The 22681-nt window shown below is 47.6% G+C and overlaps 1 protein-coding gene across 1 annotated transcript in view; it reads left to right on the top strand.

Moving 5' to 3' along the window:
• The first annotated feature begins 3526 nt into the window (after positions 1–3526).
• The window catches only part of LOC135884072 (protein eva-1 homolog C-like), a 57960-nt gene continuing 38805 nt past the window's right edge, over positions 3527–22681 (top strand). Inside the window, exon 1 of the mRNA XM_065411365.1 lies at positions 3527–3635. Coding sequence (XP_065267437.1) covers positions 3527–3635 — 109 coding nt within the window. The remainder of the gene's footprint in view (positions 3636–22681) is intronic.

Genomic DNA, 22681 nt, shown 5'->3' with positions numbered 1-22681 from the left:
GGCTTCATAGATTTCAAGGCCAGAAGAGACCATGTAGGCTACGTCTACACTAGGAGCTTGGGGTGCAGGGCCGGCTCCAGGCACCAGCGTAGGAAGCAGGTGCTTGGGATGGCCAATTCAAAGGGACGGCACTCTGTCTGGTATCGGGGCGGCACGTCCGGGTCTTCAGTGGGAATTCAGCGGCGGGTCCCTCATTCCCTCTCTTCCTCTTTGAGCTGCCGCCGAATTGCCGCCGAAGAGGAAGAGAGGGAGGACCCGCCGCCGAATGGCCGCAGAAGAAGTGGCGCGATTGAGCTGCCGCCGAAGTGCCGCCGCTTGTCTTTTTTTTTTTCTGCTTGGGGCGGCAGAAAAGCTGGACCCGGCCCTGTTGGGGTGTGATTCCCCTGCTCGTGTACACATACTCAAATGGTATAAACAGTAGCATACCTGCAGTAGTATTGGCAGCAGCAGCGGGGACACGGATTAGTCGTGTACCCACCGGTTTCAAGTAGGTTTGTCCTAGGCATGGAAAATCAGTGCCTTTGCTGCTGCTACCATGGCTACGCTGCTATTCATGCTCATGCTAGCTCACTGAGAGCTAGCACGTGTGTGTGTACATGAGGGGGAAATCACACCCCAAACTCCTAGTGTAGACATTACGCTGGTCTGACCGCCTGTACTACACAGGCTATAGAACTTCCCCCAAATAATTCCTGTTTGAACTAGAGCACATCTTTTAGAAAAACATCCAATCTTGATTTAAGGATGAAGCTGGAAACTCCGATGGAAGGCAGCTTGTTTGTTTTGCTGCTGTTTCCCCCTAATAAGTGCCTGTTGTTTACCCAGATGGTGGATTCATCCATTCTGACACTGACACTGAATGTGGTCTTGGACTAGTCCCTTCACCATTCCATGCCTCAGTTTCCCTATCTGTAAGATGGGGGCAAAAATCCCTTTCTAAAGTTCTCTGAGATAATAAGTGTCATGAAAGTGTTAAGTATACTGAGGATTAGCACACAGCCCCTGCTTCCTATCTTGAATGAGTCACCCCAGAGTCGCAGAGAGAGTTCAGAGATTTCTGAAAATGAGCATGCCCCTGGTCAGAAAATAGCTATTGCAAGGACATTTTGGTGACCAATGTTGTCTGCTGCAGCAGAGCGCATGGGAAGCATTTCTGCTGGGAGCTCCTGCTGTTATAGCACGGAGCCATAAGACACAGCCACTGGTGAGGAGCATATCATCACCTGCCTGGTGATACCCTGCAGCTCTGAAGTTGTCTTCTGCTGTTCACCTCCTGCCCAAGGACAGGAAGAAAGAGACACTTCCAAAGTGAAATGCATTAGAGAAGGCAAAGCGTTATTATTCAATGACATTGATGCTCACAGGACAGGGCAAGAGATGGGAAAGAGCAGCCAGGGACCATTGATCTTAAGACTGTTAAATTAATACTGGTGGGTTTTCAAAGAGCAATATTAAAACATAAACCAACCTTTAATTAATGTGAGTTAGGAAGAAACTTTCCCTATGAGCAGGTTATAAATAAATGCCTTTTGCAGGGATGTTTGCACCTTCCTCTGAAGCATCTGGGACAGAAACAGGATTCTGGGCTAGATGGACCAATGGTCTGAGCTAGTCTGCCAATTCTTTAAAAAAAGCAAAGAACTGTGTCCTTCTTCCAAGACCACTGGAGGAAGGGAAGAGGAAACATTTAGCATGAAGGGCAACTCCTTGTACAACTGTTAAATAAATACCATGGCCAGAGATAGGGTAGTGCTACAGATATTTGTTTGAATTTGGAAACAAAAATTCACCTTGTGCTTGTGCCCCTTTTGTAGGTACATTTTGCAAATATTCCAGCCAACAAATTCACTGGCAGGAATATTCCCTGAAACAGATAATGCTACACAAACACTGCAGAATGTTCCCCTTTGGTATCTGTAATCAGGGTATCCACAAGGGGAAAACCCGATTTTAAGAGTTATGCTCGTCCAGTAGGGGAACAGAAACAAAACTATGTGACGAATCAAAAGAGCACAGCTACTGAATACTCCAACAAACTGCTCCAAAGGAGGTGCTGACCCAAATTATTTGACAAACAATTTAGAGTCATAAATAAATCTAAGGACATTGCAGGGGTAGTCCATGAACAAGAAAAGGCGATTTTATGTATTGTATACTGGGCAATAACATGAGAAGGCTCCTGATTTCTAAAACTAACGTGGCTCTTTCTTAAGAGACCTATTTACAGAGATGCTGCAGCTGCAGCTAGCATGCCAACCATGTGCACACAAACTGACTTCCTTCTCCAAACTCTTCCCTCCTGCCCCCTGTGCTCCCCTCTCCAAGTTCCTTCCAGGTTGCTGCAAGTGACATTTTCCAGGTAAATTGTTTGATACCACGGAGTCACAGATTTTTAACAACCATTTGAGAGCTCTTTAAAGAGTTGTGCCAGTGCCCTTGTCCTTGGTACTGTTGTCTTGGCTTTCTGGTGCTGACCTCAGATTCTAAGCAGCCGGTTCTCTGGACTTTGGAGGAGGGAATCCTTTGCTTTGGGCTTATCAAAGTTCTGCAGCTGAAGTAACAGCCCATGTTGTAACCCTTTCAGACTGCCAGGCACAACAACAATGTGTTGAAGATTTTCCCCCACTTGTGAAAGTGCTGTGTGTCCTGAGTGCCCCCCAAAAGTCAATTCAATGCCTCAGGCAAATTACTGATTTCTCAGCACGGGAGGATGAGGAGAGCAGCTGTGGATGGATAGAAGCAGCTAGAATTGCATACAGAGTGGTAGAAACTATGGGGCTTTACTGTTGCCAGGGAGAACCAGCCCACTCGCTCTCCCTGAGTGAATTTTCATGCAAGGGATTATTTCATGAGCATTTGTGAGGTTGGTGCAGGGTGCACATTTCCTCTGGAAAATGCCTCTTTGTGTGGCAGGCAGCTGCCTGGCACCATTGCATTCAATGCAAAATCGAGACTAACCAAACATTTGCTGAGATGGAGATTATATATATTTAATATCTCTATTCATGGTTTAAACAGGGAAAATGGCTTTTTGTCTTTCTGAGAAACTAGAGGTGTAAGCTAGAAATCTGGCAAATACACGAAACCCTGATTTGTGGAGAGACGTTGTCTGTGTTTGGTTTGTTTTTGCCAGTTTCACTGGCAGTGAAAACGCTGTGGACCCTGCTCCATGGCACAATTCCCCACCAGGTCTTGCTGCAGAATTCCAGTGGACCTTTGTTGTGGCTTATTCCTCCTTTTAAAGTGTGTGTGGTGGGGGGGAAAGACATCCCAGCTCTGAGAATGAGACTTTACTGGTTAATTAATGAGTCATTTTCTCATTGAAGGGAGACAGAGACACACACACACACACACACACACACACGAGTTCCTAGTAATTCTGGCAATGCAAAGAACCAACCCATTGTTAATGGACAATAGGAGCCTCTGAGCTACAGCACCAGCAGCAACGAAAGATGAGATCCCACCCGGACTGGAGTCACGGTGGCTCTGGGACCCAGGCAACAGGGAATCCGGGACAAACTACATGATGACTGTGTCTCAGCAGCTGCTTGGGGCTCGGGTCTCATGTCTGGGGGCAGTGCTGGGCTTCCTTTGCTTCTCAACGGTGCTGAAGGCAGCCCCTGAGTTCTCAGGTGAGTTTGTGAGATGGCATAGTGGAGGGTGAAGGTAGGTTGGAGGGAGAAGAATCTTCTTAAGTCTTAGCCCTGTTACCACTACCACTTCTTAGCAGACAGCGAATGAGGATGGGGTGGGGTGGAGATGGGAGGATAATTTCCTCTAATTGTACACCCAAGAGATCAGATTCTCAGACCTATCCAAGGAGAGGTTCCCACCAGTGAAGATGAAGGGGTAGGGCAGGGTTATATTTGTCGGAGGTGTGGGGGTGGCACAGTCTGTATTTAGTTCTGGTGAATCAGGGCATGAGTGACACAAACAAATACACCCTGTTTGAGTTCAAGCCGGCTGTGATTCACCAGCAAGACTATTCTCCATCTGGCCCAGATCAGACCCCGAAGCAAACAATGCCTTCCCTGAGCTGTGGCCGTTCTGTGTTTGCTACAAATGGTCTAGGAGCAGGGCCCTGCCTGCCACTGATACTGCAGGCCAAGTTAGAATGGCAAAGTCACAAAGCAGAAAATGAATTCTAGGAAGATCCCTTATGTGAGATGAGAATCAATGAGGCTTTAACCCCGGTGACTTTTCCTCCCTGCCCCACGGAGGTTTGGGCATAGAACGAGTGAGCTGTGAGGCACAGAGACAAAGCCCAGCAGCCTTTAGAACCCATGTGTCATAGTGTGACAGGTACCTTGAAAAGGGAGTTGGGTCCAATGCACCTGTGACTGGCCAGTTGCGTCCCAGTTGGGCTTAAGGGAAGGCACCTGGGGCTGTGGGGGAGGAAGACAGGAAGGGGCAGGAGAGAGCTTCCTCAGAACACAGACAGAAGGAGCAGAGACTAGCCCCAGAGAGAGAGTTGCAGGAAGCATGGATGAGGGCAGTAACTGTGGCTGCTGGGGTGAGTTCTGTGGAAAGCCATGGGGTGGACTTGCTAGAGCTGGAGAACCCTGCCAAGTTGTGGGAAAGTTAGTGCAGAGGCCCCTGAAAATGAGGGGAAGAATCAGCTTGGTCAGTGTGTGCTGGGCATAGGGGTTCTGGAGAGAGGTTCCCCTGAGCGAAGTGGGGCACACAGGTGAGGACCCCTGAGGCAGTGGAGCCCTGAGGGGGGCCCTCTCACAGGAGACCTGACTTGGGGCTACAGGAGAAGGCTGAGCCCCAAGTCTTCAAGGGAGAGAGCAAGGCTTCATGGCTTCAAGGCTCATGAGAGAGCAGCAGGTCTGGGAACTCTCAGGTGGAGGAGAGTGAGGCCCTTGGGCAAGGGAATGGAACTGGGACCGAGTGGTTAATGACTCGGGTGCACAATCTGGGAACAGAGACCTTTGTATGGGATTGAAGAGCTGGCGCATTGTGAGTGGATTTTACTTTGGGGTTTTGTTTTACCATGAAGGATCCGCAGACTGTTGCCCTTTCTATGACTAAAAGGGTTTGCATTTGCCACAGAGGGAGAGAATATTCTTTTGCGTGGGTGACACTCTGGGGAAACTGAGGCAGGCACAGCCTGACCCTGGAGGGCACCCCAGTGCGGGCAACCTAGTGATGCCATATGTATTTAGGACCCTCATCTGAGCAGTGTTTTGCTTCTGTGAAATGAACAGGATGAAATGAGGGGTCAGGTAGAACATAGCCACAAATGGAGTCTCTGGCTGGGATGAGAGAGCTGGAATTTTTCATTGTGCAGGGGTTCAGATGGGCAGTGATTTGGATTCTAATGCCCGGATCTGAACCAGCACCCTTGCACTGCAGGTAGTCCTTGGGGGCTGTTTACAGCTGCTTCAAGGTCCTTTCATGGTGCTGGAGTAGTAGATAGGGGTTTCTTAGAGCAATTAAATGTCTGGCCCTAGAATTTATGAGCCCAGCTAAATGTACCACCTCTGGGCCCAATGGTGCGAGCACCCAAACTCCAGTGACTTCAGTGGAGCCACATCTGTTTATGCAAGTAGAGAAACTGGCCCTACTATGTGACCATTACAGCATGTGACATTTCTCCAACTAAGCTCAGTCAAACCCCAGCTCAGCCTCTAGAGATTTGTGCCTAGCCAGAAAGAGCAAAATGTTTCCCCGCACCTTTGTCCAAAGACTCCTGGACCAAAAAGTGTTTGAGCGAAACCCAGCCACTTCCCATTTTGTGGTAAACTGAAACCTGCTGTGTATTTTTGGGTTTCACAGTAAACAGCCCTGAGCTAGTAGGATAATAAACTGAACCCCCTGCCTTTCATTAAACCTAAGCATCTTGTAGAAGCACTAATGCATATCAAGATGTTACTTAGAATAACAGATGGGGCTGCAGTAAGATCAAAGGAAATGACTTCATCAGGCAGGGTTATGGTAACTTCAAAACCACGAGAAGAGGGACTGAGTCACTGGAACCTTGAGGCAGGAACAATTCCCTGCAAGCCCTGTTCCTTAAAACAAACATATGGACTGAAGTCTGTTTAATTCTAACACTCCTAAAACAATGTACCCCAATCCGCCCGCATCTGTGGAAGCAGAGGCTGGATTCTGGTATTATGCAATATACCATGTACCCACGTTCTACCAGTGCCCTCACCAGCTTTGACCTCGTTTCAGATTTCATTTTAAAATAAAAGTTTTTAGTCCTAATGGTTGTAAAGAAAATTGCTGAACTATCAGGACAATCATTGCTGGGAGGTGCCAGCTACAAGAGAGAGTGGGAGTTGGGAGCACACTGCGGTATTGGATTATTTTTGAATGCTTGGCGTCAGGCACCTGAAACTCCTAAAATCAGCTTAAAAATCATGAGACTAAAAAAAAGCCCAATATATTTTTTATATATTTGGATTATTAGATGCCTTTTGAGTTTTCAGCATTTAGGGTGCCCTCGGGTCATGTTTTCAAGCTTTTCTCCATGACCATCAGGGCTAGAAACTTACTTTAAAAAAAAAAAAAAGCTGAGAGTTTCATATAGTCACTTGACTCCAGGAATTGGAGTTTTAAGAAAGCCATCAAAAGTCATGAAGCTCATGATAAAATCATGAGAGTTGGCAACAATTAAGTTGTCATTGTAAGCTCAGTTGGCCATTCAATATACATAGGAGTTTAAAGAACAGGTCAGCACCATGTATGGCAGGCTATCAAGCAATTAAATCTCTCTTGTTTGGGCCACATTTGGAGGTGGTGTGGGCTGCCAAACGTATGACCCCCCTGCTCCCCCCGCCCTGGACCTGTGAGACCATTTGAACTACAGTTCCCAGAATGCTCCTGTTCTAAGGAACCTAGGAATTCCAGACTGGATCAAATATGTAGTTCATCTAGTCCAGTGTCCTCTCCAACAGTGGCTGGTGCCAAATGCTTCAGAGCAGAGTGGATACAAATCAATGATTTTTTTTAAAAAAAAAATTAAAATGGATTTTTTTGATAAAATGTTTTTTGAGGAAAAAACCTATCTAAAGATAGTTTTAATTAAGATACATTATAGCTCAAAGAAATCTCATCATGGAATAGGGATTATAAATTCTAATTCTATAGTATGAGAGAATATATTCATGTAATGTTTAAGAAAAGTTTTGTAAATGAGTTCCAATAGTTCATGGATTAGGGACCCAATTTTATGGGGTTCCAGGGGCTTCTGTATAGATTATTTTGGTTAATCATTCTATCTACCCAATGGGACTCAGTGCTCAGACTAGAAGATACCATCAGAGATGCTTAGTTTTGCAGTTCTCAAACTGTGGATTTGTGTCTCCAGAGATAACATGCTTGTTAACAGCAAAAATGCTTTAAAATAAATAAATAATATATAGAGGTGAGAAATAACAGACCTCAACCCTATTGCCCCTTTGCCAATTTGTGTACACAGAGACAATCCCTTACCTCTCTCTAAAAGTGCAAAGTTTCAAAAAGTTCAATGAATAGAAGATTGTTGGGGGCAGAATAGATCTGGACAAGGAGAAGAAGTCTGGAGATAAATGTGAGAAGGGAGGGACAGGAAGTAAAAACAAAAGTGAAACTGTTTGAGCAGCATATTCCAGAAGTCTTGAGGTCTTTCTGAGTGTAGCCTTCATTGATTTGAGATCTACTATACCATTCTCTCACTAGAATGGAAAACCTATAATGGCAGCAGGCTGTAAAAGAGACCCAGTTTGGGAATAAGAACCTGTGACGGGGTAGGGAGGATTGACCTGGGAATGTTGTGTGGGAGTTTTATTGGGACTGTCTGCATTTGTGATGGGATACCAGGCTGTGGCCTCACTTGAGGGATGATACCTGAGCATGTAACCTGAGCCCAGGACAGGATTGGGGCCAGGTGACACCTTTTGCCCGGGAAACTGGACAAAGGCTGGAGGAGGAGCCGGGGGGAGGCGGGGTGAGACTGCTGGAGGGGATTTTTCAGTTTGGAGCTGGCTGGGGAAATGGACCAAAGCTGGGGTCTAAGCTCCCTGCCCCCCCCCCCTTGGGACTTGATTGAAGGGTCCTGGTTGTACCTACAAGCTCTGTTTGGGACTGTGTTCTTGTCGTCCAATAAACCTTCCGTTTAACTGGCTGGCTGAGAGTCACGGTGAATCGCAGGAATTGGGGCAGGGCCCTGACTGCCCCCACACTCCATGACAGAACCATTCAAGAAATATATGTTTGCTGATGATGTTTTAAAGAAAGTCACACCAGTGAACTGGTGGAAGTCACTTAAGCACTTGGATTCAGAGACTGTTGAAGTGATAATCTCACTTTTAACAGCAGTAGCTTCTTCTGCCGGTGTAGAAAGAATATTTTCTTCCTTTGGATTAATTCACTCCAAATTGAGAAATCGTTTGGGACCTGAAAAAGCAGGAAAGCTTGTTTTTCTTTTCCAGATTATAAACAAACAGGAAAATGAAGGTGAAGACAACTGAGTTAGCTACAGAAGCCAATATTTTAAGTTTCTCATGTTTCCTGGCTGACATAGTTGATTTAATTTTTGTTTGTTTTTTTAAAAAATATTTCATTTAAGTATTTTAGTTAAAAACAATTTTAACAAAAACAAACCTAATTTTAAAAAACTTGAATGTTTAACTAAATTCAAAAATTCATATGCTTGTTTTGTTAAAATATTATATGTTTGCTGTTGAAGAAAAAAATCCAGAATACATAACATTGTTGTTTAGTTAAATAAAACAATTTAAATGTCTGTCTGGTGATGTTCTCCTCCTAATACAGCATAGCAAGAAAATCCTCCAAATATTAATGATTAACCTGTTGAATTGGGGATAGTTCACCTCCCAGTGACTTCATAAATATCTGCTTCAATTACCTTTGGTAAATGAAATAACCAAACAATCATTCATTTTCTGATATAGCTGTAAAACTAATCTGAAAAGTTTTCAAAATAAATCACTTAAAAATGTATAGTGTGTACCTTCTAAAAATGAAACCTACATCTATCTCTGAGTTGTGAAGAATATGTATTAAGGTTATAACAACCAACAAGAATGCACTTTTATGTAGAAATCCATGATTAAATCGAGTCTTCCTGACTAGTGATTTAAATCATGATTTAAATCACTTTGATTTAAATCAAATCCACCCTGCTTCAGAGGATGGTGCAAGAAACTCTGTAGTAGGCAGTTGGGTGATAATCTGTCCCCCACGAAGATCTCTTCCTGATCCCTAATACACCGCTACCTCGATATAACGCGACCTGATATAACACGAATTTGGATATAACGCAGTAAAGCAGTGCTCCGGGGGGGGGGGGGGGAGCGGGGCTGCGCACTCAGGTGGATCAAAGCAAGTTCAATATAACGCGGTTTCACCTATAATGCGGTAAGATTTTTTGGCTCCCGAGGACAGTGTTATATCAAGGTAGAGGTGTAGTTAGTTAGAGATTGTCTTAAGGCCTGAAGCAGGAAGTTTTATATCTCTTCCAATAGTCTTGTTCTTATCATTAATTCTGATGTTTGCATAGTCTTGTTATATGTATAAATGTCCAATCCCTCTTTGAATCTTGCCGTTTAAGGGTTTTTTAAAAATAACTTATGGTTCTGGTTCCTGAATAACTTATTACAGCAAATATAATAATAATATGTGCTCACTGGGTCAAATCTTGCTAATGTAGGCACTCCAACAGCTGGAGATGGGACACTAGATGGGGAGGACTCTGAGTTACTACAGATAATTTTTTCCCAGGTGTCTGGTTGGTGGGTCTTGTTGGCGGGAGTGCATCTCCCTCCTCCTTCTCAGTTCCCAGACACAGTTCACTGGAAAATAACAGTCCAGAGTCCAGTCTGCAGGCAATTCAATGGGTTTATTGGGGCTAAGCAAGCAAGCATATTCTGTAGCCCTTCACACCAGTCGGGCTATCTCTATACGCTGATAGAGTTTTCCTCTTCCCCTCCCCCAACTACAGTTCTATATGCTGATAGAACCCCCTTCTTCTCCTAACCCCTAGCTTTGCACGCCAACGGAGCTCCCTCTTCCCCCCACCTTCTTGGCAAACTTAATTACATTTGTAGTGCCCCTCCCTTGGTACCACCCCTTCCAATATATGGGTGTGTTCCATTCTGGAAGGTCTTGAGTCTAGGGGCGATGAGACTACCTCTTTTGTACCTGATGGGAGAGTGTCATAGATATAAAGGGAAGGGTAACAACCTTTATGTACGCAGTAATATAAAATACCTCTTGGCCAAAGGTACAGAATCACTTACCTGTAAGGGGTTAATCAGTTCAATTAACCTAGTTGGCACCTGATCAGAAGGACCAATGGGGAAAGAAGATATTTTCAAATCTGGGGGGAAGGCTTTGTTTGTTCTCTTGTGTGTGTGTTTGCTCTTGAGACAGAGAGAGGGACCAGGGCAGAAAAAAAATCTCCTAAAAAGATCCTGAAATGATACATCTAAAATCACAGAAATTGTAAATAATAGCAAGGAAATGCATTAGATTATCTTTTGTATTAGCTTGTGAATTTTCCTTATACTAAAAGGTAATTTTATTCCTGTTTTGTCACTGGGAAGCAGAATCAGAGGGGAATCCTCTGGGTTTTAAATGTTTTTATTTACTCTGTAAAGTTATCTTCCATACTGATTTTGCAGGTGTGATTCTTTTACTTATTTTTAAATAAAATTCTTCTTTTAAAAACCTGATTGATTTTCAGTGTCCTAAAAACCAGGGATTTGGTATGTGCTCACTTTGTTAACCTATTGCTTGGTATATTATTCTCAAGCCTCCCCAGGAAAGGGAGTGAAGGGGCTTGGGGGGATTTTTTGAGGGATATAGGGCTCCACATGGCCCCTCCCTGAATGTTTGTTTAAATCACTTGATGGTGGCAGCAATACTGTCCAAGGACAAGGAAAGGAATTTCTGCCTTGGGGAAGTTTTTAACCTAAGCTGGTGGAATATAAGCTTAGGGGGTCTTTCATGCGGGTCCCCACATCTGTACCCCAGAGTTCAGAGTGGGGAGGGAACCCTGACAGAGGGGTAAGAAGCAGGGTTTCTTTTGGCCATGGTCACTTTCTTGCAGACTTTCCGTCTCACCTATATACCCTCCCGCTGCTCGATGAGCTCCTTATCTTCTCTTGTTACTGAAAGGCAAGGCTACCCGCTTGGGGTGGGAGTGGGGGTGCAGCCTTGTGCTTTCACTTACATTCTCTTGCTTGCTTATTCAGCCTGTTTAAACTAAAAGCAAGGCCAGAAGCAAGATTATTATTGTTTAGTCTCTACCCTCTTTATTTCACATTCTCCTAACAGGTCTCACCTACATGCTCAGGGTTTAAGAGGTTGCTGTATTTGGGGTCAGGAAGGAATTTCCCCCCAGGTCAGATTGGGAGAGACCATGGTGGGTTTTTGCTTCCTCTGCAGCATGGGGTCCAGGTTACTTGCTGGTTTGAACTAGAGTAAATGGTGGATTCTCTGTAAATTGAAGTCTTTAAATCAAGATTTGGTCACCACAAAGCTGCATTTTTTTGGTGAATTTACTATTCGACCAAAAAATTTCTCCCAGTTCTAGTGCAGCCACACTGAAGTCGATGGTCCCAAAGGGCCAAATTCTGTGTTCAGTTACACCAGTGTAAATCCCTAGTAACTCTGTTGGCTTCAGGATTTGGTTCATAGGCCAAGTACATTGGTGCATTCTTACACCTGGGCTGAATTTGGCCTGGTATGTTTTAAGTGCCCCAAAATTATTGAGCTTGATAGGGTTGACTTACATAGTTGGGAAGAATAAGTCCATCCACTACAGGAATCAGTGAATTAATGTCTATGACCAGGATTATGCAGGAGGCCAGATTCATTGATTCCAAGGTCCAAAGGACCATTGTGATCATCTAGTCTGACCTCCTGTATAACACAGGTCAGAGACCTTCCCCAAAACAATTTCTAGAGCAGATCTCTTAGAAAAAACACCCAATCTTGATTTTAAAAGGGACAGCAATGCAGAATCCACAATGACACTTGTGACAGACCCAGACCAGTGGGGTACAGGAGTCTGGTAGAGGGCAAATATACTGGTCACTGGATGAGTAGTTTTCTGTTCCCTGAGTGACCAGAGCAGGGGCTGCACTAGAGTAATCAGGAACCTGCTAGAACCAGTTAAGGCAGGCTGGCTAATTAGGACACCTGGAGCCAATTAAGAAGAAGCTGCTAGAATCAATTAAGGCAGGCTAATCAGGGCACCTGGGTTTTAAAAAGGAGCTCACTTCAGTTTGTGGTGGGAGTGTGAGGAGCTGGGAGCAAGAGGCGCAAGGAGCTGAGAGTGAGAGGGTGTGCTGCTGGAGGACTAAGGAGCACAAGCGTTATCAGACACCAGGAGGAAGGTCCTGTGGTGAGAATAAGGAAGGTGTTTGGAGGAGGCCATGGGGAAGTAGCCCAGGGAGTTGTAGCTATCATGCAGCTGTTACAGGAGGCACTATAGACAGCTGCAGTCCACAGGGTCCTGGGCTGGAACCCGGAGTAGAGGGCGGGCCCGGGTTCCCCCCAAACCTCCCAATTGACCTGGACTGCGGCTTCTCCCAGAGGGGAAGGTCTCTGGGCTGTTCCCCAACCCACATGGTGAATCTCTGAGGCAAGAAAATCCGCCAATAAGCGCAGGACCCACCAAGATAGAGGAGGAACTTTGTCACACTGGTGTCAGGGGTGGGATCTTGGGGTGCACAGCGCGGCGGAAGAAGGAGGGTGATTTAAACAAAAAACAAAAAAAAAAGGGAGAGGGTTTATTTTTTTTCACCACAATGGATGACGTAGTGTGGGCACTGATACAAGCTACGGCAGCCCAGCAGGAGGCTACCCGTGTCCAGGCAGCCGCCCAACAGGAGGCAGTGCGGCTGCAGCAAGAGACTAATCGCCTGCTGATGGACCAGGCTGCTCAAGACCGAGCTATGTTGCGGGAACTGGTAAACCAGGTAAAGTCCCTTACAGAGCTGAATCGCGGCCATGATGGGATGCGGCTCATACGGGCCAGCCATTGGCTGCAGAAAATGACACGGGAGGATGATGTAGAGGCATACCTTCTGGCCTTTGAGAGGACAGCCCTACGGGAGGCCTGGCCTCGAGATCGGTGGTCTGGCATCCTTGCCCCATTCCTGTGTGGGGAGGCCCAGAAGGCCTACCATGATCTGCTTGAAGAGGCTGCGGCAGACTACCCCCAGCTGAAAGCAGAGATCCTGGCCAGATCTGGGGTAACGACAGCAGTGCAGGCCCAGCAGTATCACGGTTGGAGGTACCAGGAAGACAAAACCCCGCGGTCCCAATTGTATGACCTCATCCATCTCGCACGAAAGTGGTTGCAAACAGAGTCCCGGAGTCCGGAAGAGATACTAGCGGTTCTGGTCATCGACCGATACATGAGGGGACTACCACCAGACCTTCGTGCCTGGGTAAGCCAGAACGAACCCTCCACCTATAATGAGGTTGTCGCCCTGGTAGAGAGGCGAAGGACAGCGAGGGAGCTGACCCGACCAGTTAAGGAAGAGGCACCGTAAACTAGCAGCACCAAGCCCTAAAGTTCGGGTGACTGGGCCACCAGGAGGGCCCAGGTGGAAAAAGAGAGAGGCTGAAGGCCCATTAGAGGCCACAAAGAGTCGGAGCACTGAGGGAGAAGAGGATCGTGATGTTAGACTGCCCAAACCAAGAGACCGGGGAATGCCTAGGGCTCCATACAGATGTTATGCCTGCGGGGAGTGGGGACACATAGCTGCACAGTGTCCCAATGCTGAGGAGCCTATGCAGTATAACCTGAGGAACTGCGCTGATCCATGCTCCCTAATCCACGTTGTAGGGGTCTCACTAACCCCACATATGTATACCAGGCCAGTGAAACTAAATGGGGTAGGGACCATGGCACTGGTTGATTCGGGGAGTGCTATAACGCTTATCTCAGGGAAGCTCGTGAAGCATAGTCAGCTGCTGCAGGCTAAACGTACAGGGATAATATGCGTCCATGGGACAGTTAGTTACTACCCCACCATCCCAGTAAAAATCGAGATCCAAGGGAACACTACTGAGGTAGCAGCAGGTGTAGTCCCTAAACTCCCATACCCGGTGCTCATAGGGAGGGACTTCCTTATGAGGGTTTGTAAACTTACTCCCAGTAGGGGGATTGGAGAAAGATGGGGACCCTAAAATTGATGAAGCATCCACAGCAGACTGTCAACCCCCAATCTTCTCTGAAATATCCCCAGATTTGTTCTCCACTCCCAGACAGGGTAGAAAGACAAAAAGGGAAAGAAGGGCAGCTAAGGCCTTGGGAACCCAAATACTGACCCAAAGCCAGAGGGTCGCTCTTGTAGGTAGGCGGACCCGCGCAGCTGAAAAGGAGGCCACACAGGAGGGAGAAGCACCTGAGTCTGACCCCCACCCTAATGCTTCTGAACCAGTAGAGGCAACAGAGACTGGGCCCCTAGATCTTGTGCAGATTAGCCCCGGGAGAGGAAATTTTGGACGGGACCAGGCAGAAGACCCAAGGTATGACAACATTAGGAAGGAGGTGACTGAAATAGATGGGGTCCCCATGGAAGGAAAAACCCAGGGACCAGGACCCTACTTCATAATGAAGAAGGATCTCTTATACCGGGTTGCACCAGTACAGGGGCAGAAGGTACAGCAGATCCTAGTACCTCAAAAACACCAGAACGCTGTATTAAGTCTGGCTCATAGTCATCTTTTTGGGGGGCATTTGGGGGTAGAGAAGACCCTGGCACGAGTCCTACGGCTGTTCTTCTGGCCTGGAGTACATGAAGAAGTGCGGAGGTACTGTGCCTCCTGCCCGGAGTGTCAGCTGCACAGTCCCCGTCCCCACTTGAGGGCACCTTTAGTACCCCTTCCCATCATAGAGGTCCCCTTTGAGCGAATAGCCATGGACCTAGTGGGACCCCTGGAGAAGACGGCTCGGGGCCACCAATATATACTTGTTGTTTTGGACTATGCTACTCGCTACCCAGCAGCCGTCCCCCTGCGGAACACGGCGTCTAAAACTATAGCCAAAGAGCTGGTGGGGATCTTTGCCCGAATGGGGCTACCGAAGGAGATATTAACCGACCAAGGAACCCCATTTATGTCGAAGCTAATGAAGGACCTCTGTATGCTGCTCCATATACATACCCTGAGAACTTCGGTCTATCATCCACAGACTGATGGGTTGGTAGAAAGGTTTAACCGAACCCTCAAGGCTATGATAAGGAAGGTGGTAAGTCAGGATGGGAAGGATTGGGACACCCTACTACCCTACCTTATGTTCGCTATCCGGGAGGTACCACAGGCCTCAACTGGGTTTTAGTTATTAGACGGGCGTCCCCCCCGTGGCATACTAGATATCGCCAAAGAGATCTGGGAAGAGGAACCCAATGAGGGGAGAAATATAATAGAGCATGTAATGCAGATGCGAGACCGGATAGCCCGGGTTACCCCTATTGTACGGGAACATTTGGAGAAGGCACAGGAGGCCCAGTGAACCCATTACAATCGCCAGGCAAAAGTGCGACAGTTCCAACCAGGGGATCGGGTTATGGTGTTGGTACCCACGGCAGAAAGCAAGCTTCTGGCCCAATAGCAGGGGCCCTATGAGGTGGTTGAACCCATGGGGGAAGTAACCTACAAGGTGCGGCAGCCAGGACGCAGAAAACAAGAACAGATTTATCACATTAACCTTCTGAAAACGAGGCATGCACAACGGTCCAAAAAGACCTAACCCAGGAAAACAAGCCTTCCAAACAGGTGAGAGTGTCTCCCGATTTAACACCAGACCAGAAGAATGAGGTGTCTGAGATGATCTTCCGGAACCAAGATGTGTTCTCGACAAAACCGGGTCGAACAACCGAGACATATCACCACATCGTCACGAACCCTGGGGCCAGAGTAACAGTGAGGCCCTATCGGGTGCCAGCAACAAAAAGGGAGGAAATAAAAGCAGAAGTAAAAAAAAATGCTGGAGTTGGGGTTCATCGAAGAATCCCACAGTCAGTGGTCCAGCCCAATCGTGCTGGTGCCCAAACCTGATGGCACCACAAGATTTTGCAACGACTTCCGGCGACTAAACGAAGTATCCCAGTTCGACGCGTACCCCATACCTCGCATAGATGAGCTAGTGGACCGTCTGGGTAATGCCCGGTACTTGACTACCCTAGACTTGACAAAGGGGTACTGGCAGATTCCCCTTGCAGAAGATGCAAAGGAAAATACTGCGTTCTCTACAGCAGAGGGTCTTTTTCAATATACTGTCCTCCCTTTTGGACTACATGGGACCCCAGCTATCTTCCAGCGCCTCATGAACAAGCTATTATGCCCGCATAACAGTTATGCTGCTGCCTACTTGGACGATGTGGTCATTCATACCCCAGACTGGGAAACCCACCTGGAGAAGGTGGAGGCAGTCCTCGATACCTTCAGGCGAGCTGGCCTTACAGCAAACCCTGCCAAGTGCGCTGTAGGGTTTACAGAGGCCAAATATCTTGGCTACATTGTGGGAAAAGGTTTGGTAAAACCCCAAGTGAACAAGTTAGAGGCCATCCAAAATTGGCCCCGACCAAGTCACAAGAAACAAGTCCGGGCGTTCCTAGGTGTGGTGGGGTATTACCGACGATTTATCCCCCACTTTGCCACAAGGGCAAGCCCCCTGACTGACCTAGTGAAAGCCCGTGGACCTGATCTGGTGAGATGGTCTGACGCAGCAGAGGAAGCATTCACAGACCTACGGACTACCCTCTGCAGTAACCCCGTATTGATAGCCCCTGATTTCACCAAGGAGTTTATCCTGCAGACGGATGCATCGGAAGTAGGGTTGGAGGCCGTTCTATCACAGATGGTCGGGGAGGAGGAAAACCCAATTCTATACCTCAGTCGGAAACTCCTTACAAGGGAACAAAAATATGCAGTGGTGGAGAGAGAATGCCTCGCTGTAAAATGGGCCATGGAAACATTGCGCTACTACCTGCTCGGGCGCAGATTTGTCCTCGTGACCGACCATGCCCCTCTTCAATGGATGCAGCGGAACAAGGAGAAGAACACAAGGGTGACCAGATGGTTCTTATCCCTCCAACCTTTCCAGTTCCGTGTGCAACACAGAGCAGGGAGCCGTCATGGCAACGCCGATGGCTTGTGACGTGTGCACTGTCTGGCGTCCCAAGCTGCCCAACCCCTTGGCGTTGAGCAGGGGGGAGGGATATGTGACAGACCCAGACCAGTGGGGTACAGGAGTCTTGGAGAGGGCAAATATACTGGTCACTGGATGAGTAGTTTTCTGTTCCCTGAGTGACCAGAGCAGGGGCTGCACTAGTGTAATCAGGAACCTGCTAGAACCAGTTAAGGCAGGCAGGCTAATTAGGACACCTGGAGCCAATTAAGAAGAAGCTGCTAGAATCAATTAAGGCAGGCTAATCAGGGCACCGGGGTTTTATAAAGGAGCTCACTTCAGTTTGTGGTGGGAGTGTGAGGAGCTGGGAGCAAGAGGCACAAGGAGCTGAGAGTGAGAGGGTGTGCTGCTGGAGGACGGAGGAGCACAAGCGTTATCAGACACCAGGAGGAAGGTCCTGTGGTGAGAATAAGGAAGGTGTTTGGAGGAGGCCATGGGGAAGTAGCCCAGGGAATTGTAGCTGTCATGCAGCTGTTACAGGAGGCACTATAGACAGCTGGAGTCCACAGGGTCCTGGGCTGGAACCCGGAGTAGAGGGCGGGCCCGGGTTCCCCCCAAACCTCCCAATTGACCTGGACTGCGGCTTCTCCCAGAGGGGAAGGTCTCTGGGCTGTTCCTCAACCCACATGGTGAATCTCTGAGGCAAGAAAATCCGCCAATAAGCGCAGGACCCACCAAGATAGAGGAGGAACTTTGTCACACACTTGATAAATTATTCCTAGGATTAATTACTCTCACTGTTAAAATTTACATCTTATTTCCAGTCTGAATTTGTCTAGCTTACATTTCTAGCCATTGAATTGTGTTAGACCAGGGATCGGCAACCTTTGGCATGCGGCTCGCCAGGGTAAGCACCCTGGAGGGCCGGGCCGGCTTGTTTACCTGCCGTGTCCACAGGTTCAGGCAATCGCGGCTCCCACTGGCCGCGGTTCGCCACTCCAGGCCAATAGGGGCTGTGGGAAGTGGCGTGAGCCGAGGGATGTGCTGGCCGCTGCTTCCCACCGCCCCCATTGGCCTGGAGCGGCGAACCGTGGCCAGTGGGAGCCACGATTGCCTGAATCTGCGGATGCAGCAGGTAAACAAATCGGCCCGGCCCACCAGGGTGCTTACCCTGCTGGGTCTCGTGCCATAGGTTGCCGATCCCTGTGTTAGACCTTTCTCTGCTAGACTGAAGAGCCCATTATTAAATATGTTTCCCAGGTAGATACTTGTAGACTGTGATCCAGTCACCCCTTCACCTTTTCTTTGTCAAACTAAAAAGATTGAGCTCTTTGAGTCTGTCACTATGAGGCAGGTTTTCTGATCCTTTAATTGTTTTCATGGCTCTTCTCTGAAGCTTCTGCATTTTATCAACATCCTTCTTTAATTGTGGGCTCCAGAACTGGACACAGTATTCCAGCAGTAGTTGCACCAATGCCAAATAGGGAGGTAAAATAACCTCTCTAGTCCTACTCTAGATTCCCCTGTTTATGCATCCCAGGATTACATTAGCTTTTTTGGCCACAGTATCACATTGAGTGCTCCTGTTCAGCTGATTATCCACCACAGTCCCCAAATCTTTTTCAGAGTCACTGATTCCCAGGATAGAGTCCCCGAGCCTGTAAGTGTGGCCTGCATTCTTTGTTCCTAGATGTATACATCTACATTTAGCTGTATTAAAATGCACATTGTTTGCTCGCATCTAGTTTACCTAGTGATCCCGCTCTCTCTGAATCAGTGACCTGTCCTTGTCTTTGTTTATTGCTCTCCCAATTTTTGTCTCATCTGAAAACTTTATCAGTGATGATTTTGTTTTCTTCCAAGTAGGGCTATCAAGTGATTTTAAAAAAATTAATCACACATTAAAAACATTAATTGCGTGATTAATCATGCTGTTAAACAATAATAGAATACCATTTAAATATTTTTTGATGTTTTCTACATTTTCAAATATATAGATTTCAATTACAATACAGAATACAAAGTGTACAGTGCTCACTTTTTATTTATTTTTGATTACAAACATTTGCAATGTAAAAATGATAAAATAAATAGTATTTTTTCAGTTCTCCCATTACAAGTACTGTAGTGCAACCTCTATATCATGAAAGTTGAACTTACAAATGAAGAATTACGTACAAAAAATAATGACTTTGTTTTTGAATGCAATGTAAAACTGTAGAGCCTACAAGTCCACTCAGTCCCAGGGCCGCCCAGAGGATTCAGGGGGCCTGGGGCAAAGCAATTTTGGGGGCCCCTTCCATAAAAAAAAATTGCAATACTATACAATACTATATTCTCGTGGGGGCCCCTGTGGGGCCCGGGGCAAATTGCCCCACTTCCCCCCCCACCCCCTCCCCCATGGGCGGCCCTGGGAAAAATAAACCTTCCGCATCTCGGCACAAACACAGTTTTGAGAAAACTTCTTTACAAGGTATCACTGGTTCTCAGCATCAGCTAGTGCTAAAAGGCACTAAAGCTCATTAAAAGGGTTGGACAAATATTTTCCGTCAAAACTTTTTTTGGATCGAAAACTAGGGGTTTTTAAAAAGCAGAAAAAATCACGGACAATGTCTGCTTTCCTTCAAAATTTGTTGTGTTTTTTTTTAATTGAAAAGCTGAAATTAGTCTGCCAAAACCTGAATATGGTTTGGGGTTTCAGAAGTGTGTGGCCAAATATTTGCTGCTTGCTATGTTTGATTGTTTAAAGAAACAATAAACAAATTCTGCTTTAAAAAAAAATCCAAAACTTTTGAACCACTTCAGCTTGTGACCAAACGCCTGAGCCCATCCAGTCAGAGATTTTTCCAGGTTTCTGATACTCTGCTGGCTTCCTTGACTCATATCTGTCTCCATAACTTTGGGTTCATTTAGGCTAGAACATAAGAACGGCCATACTCGGTCAGACCAAAGGTCCATCCAGCCTAGTATCCTGTCTACCGACAATGGCCAATGCCAAGTGCCCCAGAGGGAGTGAACCTAACAGTTAATGATCAAGTGATCTCTCTCCTGCCATCCATCTCCATCCACCCTCTGACAAACAGAGGCTAGGGACACCATTCCTTACCCATCCTGGCTAATAGCCATTAATGGACTTAACCTCCATGCATTTATCTGTTTCCTAGAGACTGGCTCCATGGGGTCCCTCACAAACTGGAGACGGTTACTGTGGGTTTGTCTTTAGTATAGCTTATGTACATACTCCACGAACTGAGCATTTGAGCTTGTTCCAGAATCTGGGATGAGCCTATGTTGTAAAAACTGAAATGCTCAAAATAGCACATGCATGTGAATGGACACAGGGTGCTAAAATTAAATTAACCCAGGGGGTCTCAAACTGGGGGTCGGGACCCCTCAGGGGGTCATGACGTTATTACTGGGGGTCGCGAGCTGCCAGCCTCCACCTCAAACCCCACTTTGCCTCCAGCATTTATAATAGTGTTAAATATATAAAAAAGTGTTTTTAACTTATAAGGGGGGGTCGCACTCAGAGGTTTGCTATGTGAAAGGGGTCACCAGTACAAAAGTTTGAGAAACACTGAATTAACCCCTCTGAAGCCTCAGGGAATGCAGGGGAGGGGGGGTCTCCCTTGCTAGGGTTGGGAAGGAGGTAGGTGGTGTAGGATATTGCTCTTCTCATATGATCCCTCCCCCAGTGGCTAATTTTAAATGAAGCTACCCTCCCCTGACATGAATCTCCCTATGGCACTGAAATTAATTTGACATTTGAGAAGTGAAAGGGATGGCAGCCCTAATGGAAAAGTTAACAGCTTGGCTCTTCTGCAAGCCTCAAACTGCTGATGAGCTTTAGAGTAGGGAAGGCTGTGCCTCCCAAACAGCCTGGCCCTGCCCCCTATCCGACCCCCATCCACATCCACTGCCCCCCGACTGCCCGCCACTCTCAGAATCCCCAACCCATCCTGCTCCTTGTCCCCTCACTGTCCCCCAGAGACCCCCCCCAACCACCATCCCGGGACCCCACCCCCACAGACCCCCCCCTGCTCCCTGTCCCCTGACTGCCCCGACCCCTATGCAGCCCCCCGCTGAGTCCTGACAGACCCCCAGAACGCCCATGATCCAACCCCCCCGTTCCCTGTCCCCTGACCACCCCCCCAACCTCTGCCCCCTCCCTGCCCCTTATCCAAACCCCCCCGGCCACGGGCCCCTTACCCCCGACTCCCCCCTCACCCGGAGCCTTAGCGCGCCGCATCCAGGAGCATCCCTGGACAGCGCTGCAGCGTGGCTCTGGTGGGGCCTGAGCTCCTCCCTGCTCAGAGCCGCGTGGTAAGGGGGCGGGGCTGCGAGCTCCAGCGGGGCCTGAGCTCCCGCCGCTCGGCCCGGAGCTCGTAGCCCTGCCCCCTTACCATGCGGCTCTGAGCGGGGAGGAGCTCAGGCCCCGCCGGAGCCAGGGATGCTCCTGGATGCGCTGAGGCTCCGGGAGGGGGCGGAGGCGGGGTCGGGCCGGGGCCAGGGAGGGAGCCTCAGCCCTTCTCGTGGGGGCCCCTGTGGAGCCCGGGGCCTGGGGCAAATTGCCCCACTTGCCCCCCCCTCTGGGCGGCCCTGCTCAGTCCTACTTCTTGTTCAGCCAATCGCTCAGACAAACAAGTTTGTTCACATTTGTGGGAGATAATGCTGCCTGCTTCTTGTTTACAATGTCATCTGAAAGTCAGAACAGGCATTTGCATGGCACTGTTGTAGCCGGCGTCGCAAGATATTTATGTGCCAGATGCGCTAAAGATTCAAATGTCCCTTCATGCTTTAACCACCATTCCAGAGGATATGTGTCCATGTTGATGATGGGTTCTGCTCGATAACGATCCAAAGCAGTGCAGACCGAAGCATGTTCATTTTCATCATCTGAGTCAGATGCCACCAGCAGATGGTTGATTTTCTTTTTTGGACGTTCGGGTTCTGTTGTTTCTTCATTGGAGTGTTGTCTTTTAAGACTTCTGAAAGCATGCTCCACGCCTAGTCCCTCTCAGATTTTGGAAGGCACTTCAGATTCTTAAACCTTGGGTCAAGTTCCGAGGAATGGAAAACCTGTCGTACGAAAGGAGACTCGAGGAGCTCGGTTTGTTTACTCTAACCAAAAGAAGGCTGAGGGGGGATATGATTGCTCTCTTTAAATATATCAGAGGGATAAATACCAGGGAGGGAGAGGAATTATTTCAGCTCAGTACTAATGTGGACACGAGAACAAATGGATATAAACTGGCCGTCGGGAAGTTTAGGCTTGAAATTAGACGACGGTTTCTAACCGTCAGAGGGGTGAAGTTCTGGAACAGCCTTCTGAGGGAAACAGTGCGGGCGAAAGACCTCTCTGGCTTTAAGATTAAGCTTGATAAGTTTATGGAGTGGATGGTTTGATGGGATAACGTGATTTTAGTCAATAGGTCAATAACATGCCATCGCTGGTAATTAGTATCAATGGTCAATGTGGGTCTGGCTGGAGAATCTTGCCCGCATGCTCGGGGTTCTGCTGATCGCCATATTTGGGGTCGGGAAGGAATTTTCCTCCAGGGTAGATTGGCAGAG

This window comes from Emys orbicularis, chromosome 9 (assembly GCF_028017835.1).
Source record: "Emys orbicularis isolate rEmyOrb1 chromosome 9, rEmyOrb1.hap1, whole genome shotgun sequence".
Taxonomy (NCBI): domain Eukaryota; kingdom Metazoa; phylum Chordata; order Testudines; family Emydidae; genus Emys; species Emys orbicularis.
Note: the sequence above shows the minus strand (reverse complement) of the source record. Positions and strands in the feature narration are given on the sequence as shown.